The sequence below is a fragment of the Maniola jurtina genome, chromosome 22 (genome assembly GCF_905333055.1).
Source record: "Maniola jurtina chromosome 22, ilManJurt1.1, whole genome shotgun sequence".
NCBI lineage: Eukaryota > Metazoa > Arthropoda > Insecta > Lepidoptera > Nymphalidae > Maniola > Maniola jurtina.
Genome location: NC_060050.1, coordinates 10119393 through 10139534, shown reverse-complemented (window position 1 = coordinate 10139534; position 20142 = coordinate 10119393). Strand labels below are relative to the sequence as shown.

The following is a 20142-nucleotide window of genomic DNA, read 5'->3' as shown; positions in this document are numbered from 1 at the left end:
AAATACCTTTTTAACGATCTTCGCCAATTTAAGAAAAAAAAAATATCAGTATGATCCTCATAACTTCTTGGGTTTCTGCCTATAGGCTTACTTAATAGAATAGCGTCAGGCTTGTCGGTGATAAGTTGCAACATGGCTTTCTTAGATATTACAGTCATGTGGCACGGAAACCCCAAAGTTACATCCGTACAACAGATGTCTTAACGCTAAATTTCCAGACCATTAAGAAAGTGCGGGCTGGACAGTCAAAAAATGGGATGCTAAGACCGAACAAACTGGGTGGCAAAATGTAGGAAAGTGGGCAGTAGAACCAGGAATCGACGATTTAGACAACGCTGAGTTGAAAAAGGAGAGTATCGTTACGCCTGTATTCCATTCGCTGATGTCGGTCACGTATGTCAGCCGCGCGTACTATCATGTAGTGTATCGCTGATAGCACATGTTTTTAACCCCCGACCCAAAAAGAGGGGTGTTATAAGTTTGACGTGTGTATCTGTGTATCTGTCTGTGGCATCGTAGCTCCCAAACTAATGAACCGATTTTAATTTAGTTTTTTTTTGTTTGAAAGGTGACTTGATCGAGAGTCTTTTTAGCTATAATTCAAAAAATCGGTTCAGCCGTTTGAAAGTTATCAGCTCTTTCTAGTTATTTCTGTAACCTTCGCTTGTCGAGGGTGTTATAAATTTTTTCTTTCTGTTAATGGTTCTTGTAATACCAGAGGTGGAACTTACCTCATATAAGGAGGTAAGAACGGTGATCATGTCAGGGATGTCGATCAGGCGGTCATTCTGCGCCCGAAGACCGTGCGAGTCGAACGCTTCCAATGCAGCTGGTAACTGTAGCATGTGCACTGAAAATAAAAATCAGAATGTATAAAGTTAAATTGTATAAGAAACTAGCTGATGCCCGCGATTTCGTTCCCGTGGATATAGTTTTTTAAAAATCCCGTGGGAACTCATTGATTTTCTGGGATAAAAAGTTACCTAAGTTTTAACCCAGGGTAAGTATAATCTATCTCCATTCCAAATTTCAGCCAAATCCGTCCAGTAGTTTTTGCGTGAAAGAGTAACAGACATCCATACATACAAACTTTCGCGTTTATAACATTAGTAGGATAGGACGACTCAGTTAAAATCCGATTACGCTTACTCAAGAGGATTTTCAAGGTAACTAGGCATTAAATTATAAATCACTAAAGTGGTCCTTAAGGATATGTAGACATTTCGTTGTAACCATATTGGAACACTAGAGCAATCCAGGATAAGTCTATGCCTAACCCTGTCAGTTCTAAAGACCATTATCGTCACTGTCTAAACGACATGGTACGATACGACCGTAGAACTATATATAAAGCATTAGCTCAATGGCTAAAGATTTATCGATTTACGTCGTAATCGTTTAGAACCACGTGGAATCATCGAAAAGACCAGAGAGCCAATTTGGAAAATCGAGGTAGACTTTCATTTCTCTAGCCTATATGTCAACCACTGCCCATTGCACCAGAAATAGTCATGGAGACTTTGAGAAACTTATTCATGATGGAAATAAGTAAGTAACTTACTGCAAAGTGCCTTCTGGACAGTTCTAAGTTTGAGGGCAGTTCTGTACGCCGAGAACCGAACTTCGTTCAGGTCAGCTAGTGAGTTCATCAGTTCAATCATCTTTGGATGGTCCCAGTGCGTCGTTTCCAATTCATGGCTGAAAAAGAATGGAAAAAAGTTATGTTTAGAGTTACAATAGAGTGAAACTAATAACATTTTGTCTATTCATAACTTTTATGATATTGTTTTACATACACTTCAAGGAATTTGAACCTGCATCTCCCCTGGGTATGTGCCTGACATTTTTGAATGGACTCTTTTTTTTAGGAAATTCAAGACTTTAGTTATTTAAATCATTGCTATTCGCTAGGTAGTTAGCAAGATTCAGTTCAATCGTTTTCGAGAGCTTTGGCAAATTTTGCTGGGCAACTATTGTTAACAAGACTCAGCAAAGATGTACTTTTTATAACCCAATTACTTGCAAGGCTTTACTTCGATTTTGCAATATTATTCAGTACTCACTTAATATAATACGGTACGTTAGCTGGCGTGACAGCTCTCTCCCAGGGGGTACGCACAGATCCAGCGAGGAAACCTTGGGCAGCACCCGCTCCACCGTCCCTAGCCACTCCAGCAAGCTGTCTTGCCCGCTCTTCACCACCAGAAGTTAAAGCTGATATCCTGGAAGAAGAACACTTTGAAATTCCTAGTGAAACAGTTAAGTTTCAGGGTTACTATTTAACCATCTAGACAATCTATGTCATCAGCCAAAAAATTGCGATTTCCCATTGATTCTATCAAATTGTTTACATGATAGAATCAATGGGAAATCGCAATTTCTGCACACAAATAGGTATTTGAGGCAACAACCATTGTACCACTGAAGATATAGATACAAAGATTAATATCGAAGAGTTTAATGAAAAAAATGGTTGTCTTATTGTTACAGGATCAAGCCATAATTTCTTCGGTTAATGTTGTATTCAAATCCTTAATCTCATTTACCAATGCAACCAATAATGCTCAGGTTTTATTTGTCATTTCCCGCCAGCACTTTGCGTCTAAACCATTAGCAATAACCATCAAGCAAATGCAACCATCAGCCTCTTTCACAGCTGTAAGTGGACTTATGTATACTGATTCCCATATAATATGGAGTGTTTCCTTAGATCTTACCTTGTGTTCAAATCCTCAAGTCTCGCAACCAAATGTTCAGGTAACTGGACGTTATCCCTTGCCATCGCTTGCGCTTGGCCTCTGAGCTCATCCACCAGCCTCTTCAGGGGCGGTAGCTGTGCCCTGGCTCGGGATACCGCGTCTAGCTGCGCTCGCGCATCTCTTGCGTCTCCAGGAGCTCGCCATGACGCTCTGGCAGCTTCTGCAGTCTGCACCCGCGATGCTAATTCGTCGAGCGATGTCGTGAAGGTCCGGACGCGCTGGAAAGAATTAAAACATATCTTTTAGCTACAAAGTTTTTCTTAGATACGTTTTCACTTGATTGCTAGACAGTACCTATATAACAGCATATAGATAGGTGAAGGTAAAATCGCATTTGCTTGGTATTTTTTTATTTACTTAGAAGAAAAATATGTGATTGTGATGGTTCTGCTCCAAGTATGGGTATGTAAGTTCAGGGGTGGTTTGGCCTACAAGACACAAAAGTACGCCGAAGATTAGAAGTCAAATCTAGCGACACGAATTCCTAAGCTTACAGTTTTTATAGAAAGTGTGACCAAATTATGTACAACCAGCTGATGCCCTCGGCTTCGTTCGCGTGGATATAGGTTTTTAAAAATCCCGTAGGAACTCTTTAATTTTCCGAGATAAAAAGTAGCCTATGTGTTAAACCAGGGTATAATCTATCTCCATTCTACATTTCAGCCAAATCCATAAATACTTACAAACTTTCGCGTTTATAATATAAGTAGGATGAGAGTGTGGAAATAATGTGAGAATGCTCATAGTCACTAGAACACTTCCGATTAATTTCGACATAATTTGTTGCATCACTGGTAGAATTTTAAGATAGGCACGTATGAAAATAATCATATAGGTTTTTACACTAACCAAGCTTTACATTTTACATGTACGAGTACCTTTATCATTTCTGACACTGATTGGACTATTAATTTAAAAAAAAAACAAGATGTTATGAAAGACGTCTGGTAATCGTGGGATATGACTGAGGAATACCGTTATAAAATATCTAATATTCCCTAACTTCCTGTAAAAATCAATGTTTACATAAAAATTCAGATCGATGTGGCTGCCAAAGCTTGTAAACTTTATTGCTTTTTACTACCAGCAGTATTAGCACAATCAGTACGACAGATATTTCTTTCGCGGCTTTTGTAAGGCTTTGTCGATGAAAATGGCTAATATTCATGATGAGTATTAATTAGTTTTTTTTAAGGGAATGGAGGACGCCTATGTCGAAAGACATTGGGGAGTTACAACGACTACCGATTGACGCAACTTGAAAAATTTGAACTTGAAATTCTTACTTAATAATTTAAATTTAAAGACTGTTAAGTGCAAACCCTCAGTAAATAAAGGCTTTATTTATTTTAATTAGAAATTACGTCATGCATTGCCAGACACCTAGTATCGTGGCAACCTCCTGCCAGACACTCTTAAACTTTTAAACTTTAACTTAACTTATAAGTAACTTAACGACAGATTATGGATATCTATCCATTTAATTATTAATTTCGACCGTTAATAGATATCAAGTTAATTGACATGAGTCTAGAACTAAATTATAATTGTCATTAAATAAAAAAAAGGTTTGAAACAAGTAAAACCGTCGGATCATGTCCAAGATCCCGACAACAGCCTTGTAAGGGAACACGGTATAGCCTTGGCAGGGCGACTCTGGTTACCAAGGTTGTTCGCGCTTATTTATTACGCTGTCCAATGTCATACAATATTCATAGCCATAACTAATATTATAAATGCGATAGTGTGTCTGTTACATTTTCAAGGCTCAACCATTGAAAAAAATAGAGATACCATAAATGCCGGAGAAGGACATAATAAAATTAAAAAGTTCAGTTTATCACCGGAAAATCGGTAAGACTTGTAAAATATCTAAATAAAAATAATAACAGCTTTAGTATTTTATTAATATTATAACAAAGTCGTTATTTGACCTTATCTCAGAGATAATATTTGGTATTTCGTTATTTATTACCTAAGTCTCTAAGATGATAGCTGGAGATAGATATTAAAAAGTTTTAAATTGTATCGTCTCTAAGTGGAACAATTAATTTTATGTGCCAAAATGTAGAAATTACAAAAAATATAGGATGCTTAGTTTTACGACGTAGGCTTGCTATCATATTACAGAATCGCTGTGCCGGCTAGGCCTAAGACTTCTAGAAATAATATTATGTTATTTACAAAAGAAACAGATATGGAATGCTAAATGCTTAATATGTTTCTATCCCGACGCTCAAACTCCAGAGCATTTCAAAGAAATCTTAAGCTGGTAAATGTTAGCTGTCAAAAACAAGTGATCGTGGCAATAGGCAGGCGCACCAGCCTAAAAGCCATCTTAAGGTATTGACAAGCCGACAAATGCATGGCATGTATTACAACAACGCCTTCAATTGAATTTCTAATGCCAATATCTCCACGCATGCCAATGTGTTAAATTCTGAGAACCTAAGGAGTCCATTATACAACAGGCTGTAAGTTTTGCTACAGTCCCTGCTTTGACTGACTACGCCATAAAGTTGTCTTCAAACTACGGAAATATAATATAATATATAAATATCGCTAATATAATATGACATCTAAGTGTAAACACTATACAGTGACATTTCAAAGTAGGGGGAGCAATATTTATATATTATATTATATTTCCGTAGTTTGAAGGGAACTTAAGGCCTGTAATCGACGAACTTGACACCTGGCACACAGACCTATAGAAATTTGCAATTTTGCATGTAGGTTCTCTCTATAATAACATAGACTCACAAATATTCGCGTTAACGGAAACCTTGAAAAACGTAAATCCAAGCAGACCAAGTTGCAGGAATCAGGCATCTTTATCAATCATGATTGAAGGAATCACGGATGAAGAGCCTCTCGTCTAAAGGTCGCGACAAATTCTAAGAACTTTAACGTTCACAACAAGCATTGTCATGCAAATAGCGTATTGGATGCCCCATTAACATCCCAGATTGTTCCCTGTCCCGGAGAACACAGACTTTTCCCTTTACGATTGCCACTCACGTCGCCATTAGGCCCGTAATCGACACACTTGGGGTGCGCTCCCGCATACCTTAGCTATAGAGTGGTGGAATCGACCCATGTTTACGTATTTTCGTACAAATATGGTCTTGGACTACATGGAATTGATTTCTACAGTCATACAAGTGTAAATTAAAAATTTATAACACCCCCGACAAGTGAAGGTTACAGTAACTAGAAAAGAGCTGATAACTTTCAAACGGCTGAACCGATTTTCTTGGATTATAGCTAAAAACACTCTCGATCAAGCCACCTTTCAAACAAAAAAACTAAATTAAAATCGGTTCATTAGTTTAGGAGCTACAATGCCACAGACAGATACACAGCTACAGAGATACACAGATACACACGTTAAACTTATAACACCCCTCTTTTTGGGTCGGGGGTTTAAAGTGATGTGATGTTTTGTGTAGCGATTTTGTTTGTGTTACCTAAGTAGAACTTAAAGTACAAGTAACGGAAAAAAACCGAAAACCATGAATTTGTGGTGACATCACAAAAAATTTAAATTTGTTCGTGAAAAATGTATTTACTAAGTAAATCTTTATTTACTAAGTAAATCACATAGATGGCGCAGTTCGTCATTAACTTGCAGTGTTCTACATAACGTACATTTTATACAATGGTACGGAACCATTTGCGTCTGAGTCCGACTCGCACTTGGCCGGTTTTCCCTTTACTTTACATTTCTAGCGAGCGTACATTTGGGTTATCTTCTTAAAATTCAGGGTTGGATTGCGTGTGACGGATTGCGTGTTTTATACAACAGAAGCCAATCTTACCTGGATATATAAACCTTCAGCTAAATTATAATAAAGCCTGTTTTCCTTTGTACAATTTCTTTTATGAAAGTCCCAATTCCCCGAGCAATAAAATGATGGCGTTTAGGGAAATTTTACAGAGCTTTCGGGTTCCTGTGTCATTTGTCAAACCCTTTAGCGTATGCGTTGCTTTGAATTCGAATCGGGGATTCTGTTAAGACAATGAATTTATGAATCTCATGTATTTAAACTAGGTTCGTCCTCCCGTATAAGAATTGAATACGTTTTAGATATTTCTTGTCGAGAAAAAGAAAGATTTCTATTTAAAATTATTTTTATAACTGCATATAAACGTCTCTGAATCACTGTGCCCTGGTTATCCAGAAGAACCAGCAATCAACTCAGCGTTTCAAATATTCAATTTACAAATATTATGCCATGTGCCTTTTCTTCTTATACGGCGAGGTTCGAGATTTGATCCCGGAAAAACCTTTATTATAACTTTTTGAACTTAAATGCGTTTCAAGCAACTTAATATACTTTGCTAACGATGAAAGAAAACATCGTGAGACAACCTACATGCCTGAAAGTTTTCCAGAATGTTCAGATTTCCAGAATTTCCAGAAAGTGTGAAGTCTGCTACTTGGTCAGCGTGGTGGACTAATGGACAAACCCCTCTCTTCTGAGAGGAAACTCGTGTTCAGTAGTGAGTCAGCGATGGGTTGTTGACGGTGAAGGAAAATAGCATGATGGAACCTGCATGCCTGAGAGTTTTGCATAATATTCTCAAAGGTGTGTATAGCCCACGACAGGTTAAGGTGACAATCAGGGTATAAAGGCCGATTCACACCAATTGCGTATGCAGCACGTACACGTGACACGTGCGTAGTGACGCGCGTGAATCGTTCACGCCACGCAAGCGGTATGCCATGTGTCATACAGTTCCATACATTACAACGCAATGGTACGCGCTACGTCTACGCTTACGCAGCCTGTGTGATCGAGCTCTGATGAGGGGACGCCCCGCACACCTGTACGTAACCCGTGTTCGCCCACATTGGGTTACCGCGGGGGCTGTGTGGGTGTGCGGGGCGTTCCCTCCCCGATTGCCATTTGAACCAATCATCATCATCATCATTAAAATGATGCCATGTATTGCAGTCCCGCGCATTACTGGAGTTAATAAGGCATATCTATGGTATAATGATCAGCTTCCACTGAGAAGGTATAGTTGGCACAGCGAACAGCATCCAAGCTCCTCATTAGACGTGAAATCTACAAACTCACCTACGTTAATGGGATAACTTTCATTTTTCTTACCACTTTTACTAAGGTCCGTTGTATGACAGGCGGTTAAAGATAAATAAAGGTTAACATTATGTTTGAATAATAAAAAAGAAAATGGGTTGCACATTGGTTGCACAAGATAATCTACACTTTTATAAAAATACTTGTCTTACATACAATAAAAGTACTTGTTCTAACTGACTGACTGATTTATCAACGTACAGCGTAAAGTGCTGGGGTTACAAACTTGGGAATTTTGAAAGTAAGTTCCTTTTATGACATTTGCCTACCTAATAAAAAAGGATTCAGAAATTCCTATGAAAGTTTGAATTAAACTCCGTCATTTTCCAAGTAATATGACTAACTAGAATAAGCTAGTGTTATCCTAACGATGTAAGATTTGTTCGTTGTAACTTTGTATGTAGGGGGTAATCTCCAGAATTAATGATAAAATTCTAAAAATTCTTTTCCTAATAAATAGCTACTACTTTGCGACTTGGTACTATCCAACACTAGCTTAACCTTTCAGCAAAGGTTGCCTGGTAGAGATTGCTCTAAGCAATAAGGCCGCCTTTGCACACAATTGTTTTTCCTGTTTTCTTCTTTATGTGTTGTGTTACTTTACATGTGTTTTTGTGTACAATAAAGATTTCTATCTATCTATCTACTTAGGTATTTCCGAATATAAGCTACTAGAGGATGCCCGCGACTTCGTCCGCGTGGATTTCGATTTTTTTAAATCCCGTTGAAACTCTTCAATTTTCCGGAATAAAAAGTAGCCTATGTCCTTCACCGTGATGTATCCCTAGTCTGTACCAAATTTCATTAAAATCGGTTCAGTGGTTGGGCCGTGAAAACGTTGCAGACAAGACAGACAGACAGACAGACACACTTTCGCATTTATAATATTAATAGTATGGATAAGAACGCGGACGAAGTCGCAAGACTAGGCTCGTAGATAGGTTTATTCTATAGATATAAATAGCTATTTAGCACAAATATGTTATATCAAAATGAGAGCAGACAAATTAGTTAATTGAAAGCATCGGCGAAGGGTGCAAAGTGGGTGTAAATGCATCTGTCTGAGAAGGGACAGGCTATAATTAAGACGTAAAGGCCGTCTGTACGTAATGGAATAATTGGTAGGTATTCAGTACCAATTTGTCGTAAAGGACAGTCCTTGGGTACTGGGAATCGAGTTACTTTTGTAATTTTGTACTTTAATTGATTTTTAACCCCCGACCCAAAAAGAGGGGTGTTATAAGTTTGACGTGTGTATCTGTGTATCTGTGTATCTGTGTGTCTGTGTATCTGTGTATCTGTGTATCTGTGTATCTGTGTATCTGTGTATCTGTCTGTGGCCTCGTAGCGCCTAAACGAATGAACCGATTTTAATTTAGTTTTTTTTGTTTGAAAGGTGGCTTGATCGAGAGTGTTCTTAGCTATAATCCAAAAAAATTGGTTCAGCCGTTTGGAAGTTATCAGCTCTTTTCTGGTTTTCTTATTACTTTTATCCCAGGACCACCAGAGGTTACGTATTTTCTGACACAGGAAATATGTACGATTGAGTAGTGTTAGTAAGTACTAAGAAAGCATGCCTAGCCTACCTGCTAGCTTGCTTAGACGGCCAATTTTCAGGTATCTAATAATCAAGGTACATAAAACCATTACTTACCTCACGTGAATTCTCCAAACTGATTTTTTACGTATATTTTAGGCAATATCCTTAAAAATATGTCGCCAATACTCCCAGACACTTCCCGCGTCGGCCGTATTGCTTTGCAGACGCTTTAAAGCTCCCAAAATAAGTAATTACTTAACTGCACGTAAATTCTGATGCTCCATTTTTATATATGTCCACCAGACAACTATTTTAAAACCTTTTACAAGAAGACAGACCGATCCAGAGGGCCAATCATCCCCTAAATTCAATTTTAATGCCTCTGTAAGTTTGAGCGCGAGGGCATCATTATCTACGCGCATGAGACTGAGTAAGACATGTATTAGGATATATTGACTTCTCTCTCACTCTCTTATAGTTTACTTATGTCAATTAATTATTAATATTTAAAAAAATCTGCTAAAAATTAAACAAATTGGAGAATTTACGTGAGGTAAGTAATGTTTTTATGTACCTTGATTACCTGATACCTGAAAATTGGCCGTCTAAGCAAGCTAGCAGGTCTGTAGGCATGCGTTCTTAGTATATAGTACTACTCAATCGTCCACATTTCGTTCGTCAGAAAATACGTGACGGCTGGTGGCCCTGGGATCTTTCACTATTGTAACAGAGGTTCATAATATTATGTCAATTGGCAAATGTCAAGTTGTCAAGATGGACGTTACCTAGATACATAATTATTTATTTGAAAATAATGTTTTGGAAAACTCCGATACTTTGGATCGTAGGCGCGGAGTTTCTAATTTATAAAATATTATAATCACAGTTAAACGAGAAAACATCAATTCAATTATAATATCCAACAGTCAACCAAAGGCCACGAACAATCAACCCAAACCCAAACCATAGTCAAACTATTTTTAGGGTTCAGTAGGTATATGTAGAAAAAAAAAATATTTTGTAGCCTCGACTGTTGTAGTCGCGTAGGTGTGCATGGCACCATTAAATATCGTAGGAGGCGATGACCCTCCGCGCGGCTGAGGTTCCCGCATCGTAGTCGCTTTGTCACGCAGGTTTGGATGATGCATTAGGCGCACCTTCTTTTTATTTTATCAGCTTGAACTCAGCTTATTTACTTTGACAAAATACGTTTAAAATTCATCATCATCAGGATCAACCCATCGCCGGCTCACTACTGAGCACAAGTCTCCTCTCAGAATGAGAAACTACCACACTGGCCAAGCACGTATTGGCACACCTCACGGACCTTTGAGGGAGCATTATGGCCAACTCTCAAGCATGCAGGTTTCCTGACGGTGTTTTCCTTCACCACTTCATTGTCTGTCTGTGTGTCATCTTTCAAGAGAATCAAAACTTATAAATTGGGTACTTCCCGTTTACGTAGAATCATGAAAGGTAGGTAGCAATATCTTACAGCCCAAGCACTCTACTCCTGTGGCCCAAGTAAAGAGAAAAATCCGACAACTGAATTGTCATTACATAAAAAAAAACTTGTACGGAACTCTTCATGTGTGAGGCAGACTCGCACTTGACCGGTTTTTGAAAGTTATGTCAAATAAAAATTTGACATGCAATAACAAACAAAATGAAATGCAAGCCACTTTATTCCTTATTTCATCGGGTGAAAGTCGATTTCAATTTAATCGTAGGTATATCTTGAAAAGCGAACTATTATACGACTAGGTACGTAAAATGGGTATATTTTTAAAGCAACGACATGTTAGAAACAGATATTTCGTTTTGGTCGTGTTAAACTATGTGAGTCATTCAGATAATTCTTGATTTAGTGATGTTCGGTCAAAAATATTTCATGGAACGTATAATTAACATAACATTGATGTTACTTTTGAAGAGATATTAGCTGCCTTATTGGATTTATATTATTATAGAAATTGGGTTTTAGAATGGCACAAATAAACGGTAATTTATGAATAAATTTTAAAAAGCGTGAAATAAAAATTAAATTAAAAATTTAAAAAACCCCCGACACATAAACCTCTAAAAAGTAAAAAAATAATAGGTAAATATGTATGGGCCCTTTAAGAATAGTATAAATAGTAAAGTTTTTATCCAAGCGTTCGTTGCGTCGGGGGACCGCTAAAGACTATTCTTTCTACAACAGATGACTTTCATAGTTTATCATAGGTAGCGGTCCCCTGGCGCAACGAGCGCTTGGATAAAAACTTTACTATTTATACTATTCTTAAAGGGCCCATACATATTTACCTATTATTTTTTTACTTTTTAGAGGTTTATGTGTCGGGGGTTTTTTAAATTTTTAATTTAATTTTTATACAGTGTACTTTTATTCGAGTTTTGAAAGCCCGCACCAGCGTCATATTTGTCATCATTGTTTGTTCTAACCATTTTCATTAAAGCCAAGATAGTGGTTACAGTCGTTTGCAAAAGGACCGTTAGCCTTTATTCTTAAACAACCTTAAATACTGCATCACCTGCCCGCTCGAGTGGAATTTTTGAAAATCAGTAAAGTAGAATCTTAACCATTTTACCACCGAATCGCAAGACATCGGGCGAGTTTCCATCCTTATGTCGTCGACATTCCATCTACATGCACGTAACGTTTTGCGTCTTCATTCCTCATACGCATGGCTAAGGTTTGGAATACTCTTCCGCGATCAGTGTTTCCTATCAATTACAATCCGGGTATCTTTAAAACAAGAGTGAATAGGTACCTTCTAGGTAAACGCGTCCCATCTTAGACCACATCATCACTTTCCATCAGGTGTGATTGTGGTCAAGCGCTTACCTATAGTGAATAATAAAAATAAAAAATAAATTACCATAAATTCACCATCAAATCACGTGATACTTAGTAAGTAATTGCTTAAAACGTACATAACTCAGAAATAAGTTTTTGTGACATTTTACTAAACATAACTCCCAAAAGTTAGAGGTTGTGAGTTAGAAGTTGTCAGTGCCTACTCGTGATGAAGACAGGACCCCCTGAATAGATCACTTAATCCCCCCCCCCCGCCTTATTATATTAGACTATTCACGGCTATGATAGAAATAGATGAAAGTTAAGTTTAAACAATTCAATCCAACTTCCTAGTCAGAGTTTAAATATCTCTCTCAAAGGTTTCATTAGTCTCTATTTTTGGTTTCGCAGTTAGATGCACGAACGCAGATAGACAGACCACACAGAACACTGGTCACGAGTGTCAAGATTGTACTTAAAATAGGATTTAACTAAGCATTTATAGTCAGGAAAATAAGAGAAATTTTGCGATCAGAGTCCTGATAGGTACTTCGTTGCATTCAAATGATAGGTTTCTCGTTGCTGTTATCTTGTACGGTTTCAGTTGTGGCTAGTCAAAGTCAAAGTCAATTATTTTTATTCATAATCACTGTATGATTGTAGAAGTTGACAAATATGACGTAAAACCGAACTGTGGTCACACAAAACGTCGATGCTTCGATGTCACTTGCAGGCGTCAAATGTTCCTACATTTGACGCTAGGTAGGCTATGAATCGCCTATTTTTCTTTGATTTCACGTCACCCATAGCCTAATATTTGACATATCGTCGATTCAGGATCAAACATCCCTTCCCTCACTCTAGTTTACTATGTTGTGGTATAAACTAACAGCCATTTATCAGTGGCGGGCAAATCATAGAGGCATAAAAGCACAGCTTCTCTCTCTGTATCGTACTTTTCATTGGTTAGAGTTTTCTTGGGATAATAATGCGGCGGGTTTCCAGACCCTTATGCATACATTAAATCAAATTTCCGACTCTTAGATGCACAGATGAAACGAAAATACCAAAATCGGACCTTCAAAGTAGTCCACTCAAGCAAAAGAATGAAGCCACGGTTTAACAAGATAAAATTGAAAACTAAAACCCGACTGCGATCGTCATAATAAACGCTGAAATATTAGAGTAAAATTGTTTTTCTGTCGCTTGGTATATTTTAATGTTATTGTACATTTATATACATGAGCTCACTTTTTGGACACCTTCACTTTTTTTGACGTAACATACGTTAGGTAATTTTTTTCGTATAATATATGGCCTATGTTACCTGGATCTTTACAACGAATCAATTGACACCTCATTCATCAAAATCAGCCCAGTAGTTTAGGCACTACGGTGGAACACACAGAACCTGGATACAAACATACATACATACATACATACATAGACTGCTAAAATCATAACCCTTCCTTTTGGCTTTGCCGCAGTCGGGTAAAAATAAAGTTACCAAACTGTGTTTATACTGACAGTAATAGCCACTTATTATACCAAGATTATATTGTAACGCTACCCACAACCACGAAAGTGTAACGAGATAAAGCAAAACATCAGGATCCCCCTCAGAACGGACATAAGACATGAGTCCCTTAAGACATCGTGTCGCATAGAGATAAGCGAACAAAAAATATATGAGTCGTTATGCCAGATAACGCGGGTAGCTTATTTTGGTCAGCAAAAGTAATTTCCGCCTCTGGTATGAGATTAGGACCGCCATGTGGTTGAATTTTTCGGGATTGTCACGAAATCTTTCTTAGTTATTACTTGTGGTTATTATCCACAACGGAACGCAGATGGAAGGTACCTTTTTTTGAAATATAAAAATTAAATTAAAAATTTAAAAAACCCCCGACACATAAACCTCTAAAAAGTAAAAAAATAATAGGTAAATATGTATGGGCCCTTTAAGAATAGTATAAATAGTAAAGTTTTTATCCAAGCGCTCGTTGCGCCAGGGGACCGCTACCTATGATAAACTATGAAAGTCATCTGTTGTAGAAAGAATAGTCTTTAGCGGTCCCCCGACGCAACGAACGCTTGGATAAAAACTTTACTATTTATACTATTCTTAAAGGGCCCATACATATTTACCTATTATTTTTTTACTTTTTAGAGGTTTATGTGTCGGGGGTTTTTTAAATTTTTAATTTAATTTTTATTTCACGCTTTTTAAAATTTATTCATAAATTACCGTTTATTTGTGCCATTCTAAAACCCAATTTCTATAATAATATAAATCCAATAAGGCAGCTAATATCTCTTCAAAAGTAACATCAATGTTATGTTAATTATACGTTCCATGAAATATTTTTGACCGAACATCACTAAATCAAGAATTATCTGAATGACTCACATAGTTTAACACGACCAAAACGAAATATCTGTTTCTAACATGTCGTTGCTTTAAAAATATACCCATTTTACGTACCTAGTCGTATAATAGTTCGCTTTTCAAGATATACCTACGATTAAATTGAAATCGACTTTCACCCGATGAAATAAGGAATAAAGTGGCTTGCATTTCATTTTGTTTGTTATTGCATGTCAAATTTTTATTTGACATAACTTTCAAAAACCGGTCAAGTGCGAGTCTGCCTCACACATGAAGAGTTCCGTACAAGTTTTTTTTTATGTAATGACAATTCAGTTGTCGGATTTTTCTCTTTACTTGGGCCACAGGAGTAGAGTGCTTGGGCTGTAAGATATTGCTACCTACCTTTCATGATTCTACGTAAACGGGAAGTACCCAATTTATAAGTTTTGATTCTCTTGAAAGATGACACACAGACAGACAATGAAGTGGTGAAGGAAAACACCGTCAGGAAACCTGCATGCTTGAGAGTTGGCCATAATGCTCCCTCAAAGGTCCGTGAGGTGTGCCAATACGTGCTTGGCCAGTGTGGTAGTTTCTCATTCTGAGAGGAGACTTGTGCTCAGTAGTGAGCCGGCGATGGGTTGATCCTGATGATGATGAATTTTAAACGTATTTTGTCAAAGTAAATAAGCTGAGTTCAAGCTGATAAAATAAAAAGAAGGTGCGCCTAATGCATCATCCAAACCTGCGTGACAAAGCGACTACGATGCGGGAACCTCAGCCGCGCGGAGGGTCATCGCCTCCTACGATATTTAATGGTGCCATGCACACCTACGCGACTACAACAGTCGAGGCTACAAAATATTTTTTTTTTCTACATATACCTACTGAACCCTAAAAATAGTTTGACTATGGTTTGGGTTTGGGTTGATTGTTCGTGGCCTTTGGTTGACTGTTGGATATTATAATTGAATTGATGTTTTCTCGTTTAACTGTGATTATAATATTTTATAAATTAGAAACTCCGCGCCTACGATCCAAAGTATCGGAGTTTTCCAAAACATTATTTTCAAATAAATAATTATGTATCTAGGTAACGTCCATCTTGACAACTTGACATTTGCCAATTGACATAATATTATGAACCTCTGTTACAATAGTGAAAGATCCCAGGGCCACCAGCCGTCACGTATTTTCTGACGAACGAAATGTGGACGATTGAGTAGTACTATATACTAAGAACGCATGCCTACAGACCTGCTAGCTTGCTTAGACGGCCAATTTTCAGGTATCAGGTAATCAAGGTACATAAAAACATTACTTACCTCACGTAAATTCTCCAATTTGTTTAATTTTTAGCAGATTTTTTTAAATATTAATAATTAATTGACATAAGTAAACTATAAGAGAGTGAGAGAGAAGTCAATATATCCTAATACATGTCTTACTCAGTCTCATGCGCGTAGATAATGATGCCCTCGCGCTCAAACTTACAGAGGCATTAAAATTGAATTTAGGGGATGATTGGCCCTCTGGATCGGTCTGTCTTCTTGTAAAAGGTTTTAAAATAGTTGTCTGGTGGACATATATAAAAATGGAGCATCAGAATTTACGTGCAGTTAAGTAATTACTTATTTTGGGAGCTTTAAAGCGTCTGCAAAGCAATACGGCCGACGCGGGAAGTGTCTGGGAGTATTGGCGACATATTTTTAAGGATATTGCCTAAAATATACGTAAAAAGTCAGTTTGGAGAATTCACGTGAGGTAAGTAATGGTTTTATGTACCTTGATTATTAGACACCTGAAAATTGGCCGTCTAAGCAAGCTAGCAGGTAGGCTAGGCATGCTTTCTTAGTACTTACTAACACTACTCAATCGTACATATTTCCTGTGTCAGAAAATACGTAACCTCTGGTGGTCCTGGGATAAAAGTAATAAGAAAACCAGAAAAGAGCTGATAACTTCCAAACGGCTGAACCAATTTTTTTGGATTATAGCTAAGAACACTCTCGATCAAGCCACCTTTCAAACAAAAAAAACTAAATTAAAATCGGTTCATTCGTTTAGGCGCTACGAGGCCACAGACAGATACACAGATACACAGATACACAGATACACAGATACACAGATACACAGATACACAGACACACAGATACACAGATACACAGATACACACGTCAAACTTATAACACCCCTCTTTTTGGGTCGGGGGTTAAAAAATAGCGATAAAACGAGCAGGCGAGTCACCTGATGTTAAGTGATTACCGCCGCCCATGAACATTTGCAGCACCAGAGGAACCGCCGATGCGGTGCCGGCCTTTCAGGAATTTGAATAACCCCATGTTATAGTGGTCTAGTATAGTCTAGTCTAGTGGGAATACCGCCGATGGGAGTTGATTCCACAGTTTGCATGTGCGCGGAAAAAAAGATCTAACACAACGGGCGATTGAAGTGCACCAGCGTCCAGGTTGTGGGGGTGAAATTGCTTACGGTGGCGTGCGGTGCGGTTGTAGAAAAAGGAGGGTGGAATGAGGTCAAACAGCTTTTCAGAGCCCTCTTCATTATAATTCTAATTAGTTTCTATTTGTATTTGGGGTAGTTGTATGTTTTTTAATCATTACTAGCTGATGGCCACGGCTTCGTTCGCGTGGATTTAGGTTTTTAAATATCCCGTGGTAATTCTATGGCCAATGTCACTCTCCAGGTTTTAACTATACCTAACCATGCCAAAAATTACGTTGATCCGTTCCTCAGTTGCGACGTGATTGAAGGACAAACCAATAAACCAACAAACAGACACACTTTTCCATTTATAGTATCGGTAGTGATAGTTAGATACACTAGGAGGTTCTCAATTCGGTATTTTACTAAAAAGATAAAACTGTTAAAATCATAACTCTTTTTAAAGCAGGGTAATTAGACTTCAAATTGGGGCATTTAACTCGGCAATGGATAAGGATTTTTCATTGCGCCACCTGAAAATAGTGTCAATTGGGAGATCTTTGAAAAGTCTATTATATTCCCGCATAAGCCTATTCACCGGAGAGCTGCGACCTACATCTGTCCTGGCTACAGTTTCTAGGAAATACTTTCATTGCCTAGATAAAGGCTAGGTAACAGAAATGTTAATTTGCAACAAATTCAATCTATAGGCATGCCTAGGGCCTCAGAGGCACTTCCTTTATACTTTTTAGGGTCGTACCCGAAGGGTGCTAACGAGAAGGGAGGCCTCCGCTGTTAGTCCGTTCGTTCGTCTGTTATCAGGTTGTACCTCATGAATCGTAATAAGTCTCTACCTAATTCTATTAAGGTTCATGCGTTAAAATCTTCACAGTATGTATTTATATCGTCGCTATATCAATAAGTAATAAAATTTCAAAATCGCCGCCATGTAAATCACACTTCACACTATCACACTTCACACTAATATTATAAAGGCGAAAGTTTGTATGTGTGTGTGTGCGTGTGTGTGAGTGTGTGTGTGTATGTTTGTTAATCCTTCACGCTAAAACTACTGGACGGATTGGGCTGAAATTTAGAATGGAGATAGATTATACTCTGGATTAGCACATAGGCTACTTTTTATTCTGGAAAATCAAAGAGTTCCCACGGGAGTTTTAAAAAACTACATCCACGCGAACGAAGTCGCGGGCATCAGCTAGTTAAAAATAAATAAAATGCACATAATGCTTGCGTGAAAGAGTAACAAACTTTCATCCATACACGCAAACTTTCGCGTTTATAATATAAGTAGGATTCTTTTTAACCCCCGACCCAAAAAGAGGGGTGTTATAAGTTTGACGTGTGTATCTGTGTATCTGTGTATCTGTGTGTCTGTGTATCTGTGTATCTGTGTATCTGTGTATCTGTGTATCTGTGTATCTGTGTATCTGTCTGTGGCCTCGTAGCGCCTAAACGAATGAACCGATTTTAATTTAGTTTTTTTTGTTTGAAAGGTGGCTTGATCGAGAGTGTTCTTAGCTATAATCCAAAAAAATTGGTTCAGCCGTTTGGAAGTTATCAGCTCTTTTCTGGTTTTCTTATTACTTTTATCCCAGGACCACCAGAGGTTACGTATTTTCTGACACAGGAAATATGTACGATTGAGTAGTGTTAGTAAGTACTAAGAAAGCATGCCTAGCCTACCTGCTAGCTTGCTTAGACGGCCAATTTTCAGGTATCTAATAATCAAGGTACATAAAACCATTACTTACCTCACGTGAATTCTCCAAACTGATTTTTTACGTATATTTTAGGCAATATCCTTAAAAATATGTCGCCAATACTCCCAGACACTTCCCGCGTCGGCCGTATTGCTTTGCAGACGCTTTAAAGCTCCCAAAATAAGTAATTACTTAACTGCACGTAAATTCTGATGCTCCATTTTTATATATGTCCACCAGACAACTATTTTAAAACCTTTTACAAGAAGACAGACCGATCCAGAGGGCCAATCATCCCCTAAATTCAATTTTAATGCCTCTGTAAGTTTGAGCGCGAGGGCATCATTATCTACGCGCATGAGACTGAGTAAGACATGTATTAGGATATATTGACTTCTCTCTCACTCTCTTATAGTTTACTTATGTCAATTAATTATTAATATTTAAAAAAATCTGCTAAAAATTAAACAAATTGGAGAATTTACGTGAGGTAAGTAATGTTTTTATGTACCTTGATTACCTGATACCTGAAAATTGGCCGTCTAAGCAAGCTAGCAGGTCTGTAGGCATGCGTTCTTAGTATATAGTACTACTCAATCGTCCACATTTCGTTCGTCAGAAAATACGTGACGGCTGGTGGCCCTGGGATCTTTCACTATTGTAACAGAGGTTCATAATATTATGTCAATTGGCAAATGTCAAGTTGTCAAGATGGACGTTACCTAGATACATAATTATTTATTTGAAAATAATGTTTTGGAAAACTCCGATACTTTGGATCGTAGGCGCGGAGTTTCTAATTTATAAAATATTATAATCACAGTTAAACGAGAAAACATCAATTCAATTATAATATCCAACAGTCAACCAAAGGCCACGAACAATCAACCCAAACCCAAACCATAGTCAAACTATTTTTAGGGTTCAGTAGGTATATGTAGAAAAAAAAAATATTTTGTAGCCTCGACTGTTGTAGTCGCGTAGGTGTGCATGGCACCATTAAATATCGTAGGAGGCGATGACCCTCCGCGCGGCTGAGGTTCCCGCATCGTAGTCGCTTTGTCACGCAGGTTTGGATGATGCATTAGGCGCACCTTCTTTTTATTTTATCAGCTTGAACTCAGCTTATTTACTTTGACAAAATACGTTTAAAATTCATCATCATCAGGATCAACCCATCGCCGGCTCACTACTGAGCACAAGTCTCCTCTCAGAATGAGAAACTACCACACTGGCCAAGCACGTATTGGCACACCTCACGGACCTTTGAGGGAGCATTATGGCCAACTCTCAAGCATGCAGGTTTCCTGACGGTGTTTTCCTTCACCACTTCATTGTCTGTCTGTGTGTCATCTTTCAAGAGAATCAAAACTTATAAATTGGGTACTTCCCGTTTACGTA

At 37.9% G+C, this 20142-nt stretch overlaps 1 protein-coding gene across 8 annotated transcripts in view; it reads right to left on the bottom strand.

The window, feature by feature from the left end:
- Positions 1–20142, bottom strand: part of LOC123876958 (dystrophin, isoforms A/C/F/G/H-like) — a 674182-nt gene that overhangs the window by 18861 nt on the left and 635179 nt on the right. For all 8 annotated transcript variants that reach the window (XM_045923406.1, XM_045923412.1, XM_045923405.1 and 5 more), the window contains 4 exons: positions 2718–2977; positions 2064–2222; positions 1562–1698; positions 732–850 (listed from right to left, as the gene is read on the bottom strand). In XM_045923406.1, the coding sequence (XP_045779362.1) occupies positions 732–850; positions 1562–1698; positions 2064–2222; positions 2718–2977 (675 nt within the window). The remainder of the gene's footprint in view (positions 1–731; positions 851–1561; positions 1699–2063; positions 2223–2717; positions 2978–20142) is intronic.